This window comes from Nanorana parkeri, unplaced genomic scaffold, assembly GCF_000935625.1.
Source record: "Nanorana parkeri isolate BGI_ZX_2015 unplaced genomic scaffold, ASM93562v1 scaffold2488, whole genome shotgun sequence".
Classification (NCBI taxonomy): domain Eukaryota; kingdom Metazoa; phylum Chordata; class Amphibia; order Anura; family Dicroglossidae; genus Nanorana; species Nanorana parkeri.
The window spans coordinates 32,627-34,476 of NW_017308756.1; the positions used below are offsets into that span (position 1 = coordinate 32,627).

Sequence of the window (1,850 nt, forward strand, 5' to 3'; positions counted from 1 at the left end):
TACAGATGACAACAGCGAGAGCGAAAGTGACTCCGACGACCGCTTCAAAGGTGAGATCCCGCCCCTTCCTCATCCGCAGAAGAGAGAGAAAAGCTAAAGATGCCATAATGCAGGAAGTAAAAAAGAGAAAAGGGGCGGGGCACCCACAAATATTTCACTTACAGGCGGAGTCTGGTGGGGCGATTCCATTTTTGATAACGTTGCAGGGGCTCCGGCAGACATCTCTCCACCTCCAACCTAGAGCCAGAGTAACTGAGCTGCTGGTTCACTGCTGGGAGGGGGAGCAGGAGTAACTGAGCTGCTGGTTCACTGCTGGGAGGGGGAGCAGGAGTAACTGAGCTGCTGGGTCACTGCTGGGAGCTGGAGTAACTGAGCTGCTTGGTCACTGCTGTGAGGGGGAGCAGGAGTAACAGAGCTGCTGGGTCACTGCTGGGAGGGGGAGCAGGAGTAACTGAGCTGCTGGGTCACTGCTGGGAGGGGGAGTAGGAGTAACAGAGCTGCTGGGTCACTGCTGGGAGGGGGAGCAGGAGTAACTGAGCTGCTGGGTCACTGCTGGGAGCTGGAGTAACTGAGCTGCTTGGTCACTGCTGGGAGGGGGAGCAGGAGTAACAGAGCTGCTGGGTCACTGCTGGGAGGGGGAGCAGGAGTAACTGAGCTGCTGGGTCACTGCTGGGAGGGGGAGCAGGAGTAACAGAGCTGCTGGGTCACTGCTGGGAGGGGGAGCAGGAGAAATCGAGCTGCTGGGTCCTGACCCCAGTTAAGTTCGGCCGACCTACTTGCTGAAAGCATCCGGCTGTCCCGAGCTGAGATCCGCACCAAAAGCTGCCGTCCTATGAAAGAAAACCTGCTACCCTGAGATGCCGCCCCGCTGACTGTGTGACTCTCATTGGCATTCCAGCTCACACGCAGCGCCTGGTCCACATCCAGTCCATGCTGAACAGGGCGCCCAGCTACCGGACGCTGGAGCTGGAGCTGATCGAGTGGCAGGAGCGCGAGCTCTTCGAGTATTTTGTGGTCGTCTCCATGAAAAAAAAACCTTCCAAAAACACCTACATGCACAAAGATGCCTTCATTTCCTGACATCATCAATGCCCTCTCCTCCTGATCTGTACTGTCATTGGCCCCGCCTCTTGCAGCCATTGGCTTTCTCTGCCGTCAGCCATTTTGTTTTCAAACATTAAATGAAAGAAAACAACGCCGGCATCCCTTTTAGATACGCACACTCCCTGGGGGGGGAGGGGCAGACTTCAGCTGTGCGATCTGCTGACCAGTTGCTTGATCACATTCCGTTATAGGGGCAGTTAGGCAAGTGATCATCGGAATGCACAGCTAAAGTCTGCACCGTCCAGGGGCCAATATACATGCCCAAGGGGATTACTGGTCACTAAAAGGTGATCCAAGGCAGGGTGCTGTGACATTTACAGGAGCCTGACGGCCCCTCCCACCAAACATGGAGCAATGACCAGCACACAGACCCAGTGATGACGCCCCCCGGGTCCCAAAAGAGGTATTTCTTATAACAAAATGATTGATTGAAAAATTTTAATTGCATGTTTATGGTGAAAAAAAATATGCAGCCATTGCACTCGATGTGATTTTGGGATAACGCGCTTTTGGCGTTCACAGCTAGAGAGGCCCACGAAGCAGATGCGGGAGGCGGAGGAACGTCTGAAGGCCATCCCCCAATTCTGCTTCCCTGACGCCCGGGACTGGACGCCGGTGTCGGAGTATAACAGGTAGGCGGAGCTATTCCCGGGATATAGTGTCACATTGTAACTTTGTATCATCTGATAGTTAACAAAAGCGACAGAAATGTGGCAATTTTTAGCAATTTTTTGGCAATTTTCCAC

General features: G+C 53.8%; 1 protein-coding gene across 1 annotated transcript in view; it reads left to right on the forward strand.

The window, feature by feature from the left end:
* The window catches only part of ST5 (suppression of tumorigenicity 5), a 60,415-nt gene that overhangs the window by 25,207 nt on the left and 33,358 nt on the right, over positions 1-1,850 (forward strand). Inside the window, exons 7-9 of the mRNA XM_018573690.1 lie at positions 6-50; positions 899-1,061; positions 1,602-1,736. Coding sequence (XP_018429192.1) covers positions 6-50; positions 899-1,061; positions 1,602-1,736 — 343 coding nt within the window. The remainder of the gene's footprint in view (positions 1-5; positions 51-898; positions 1,062-1,601; positions 1,737-1,850) is intronic.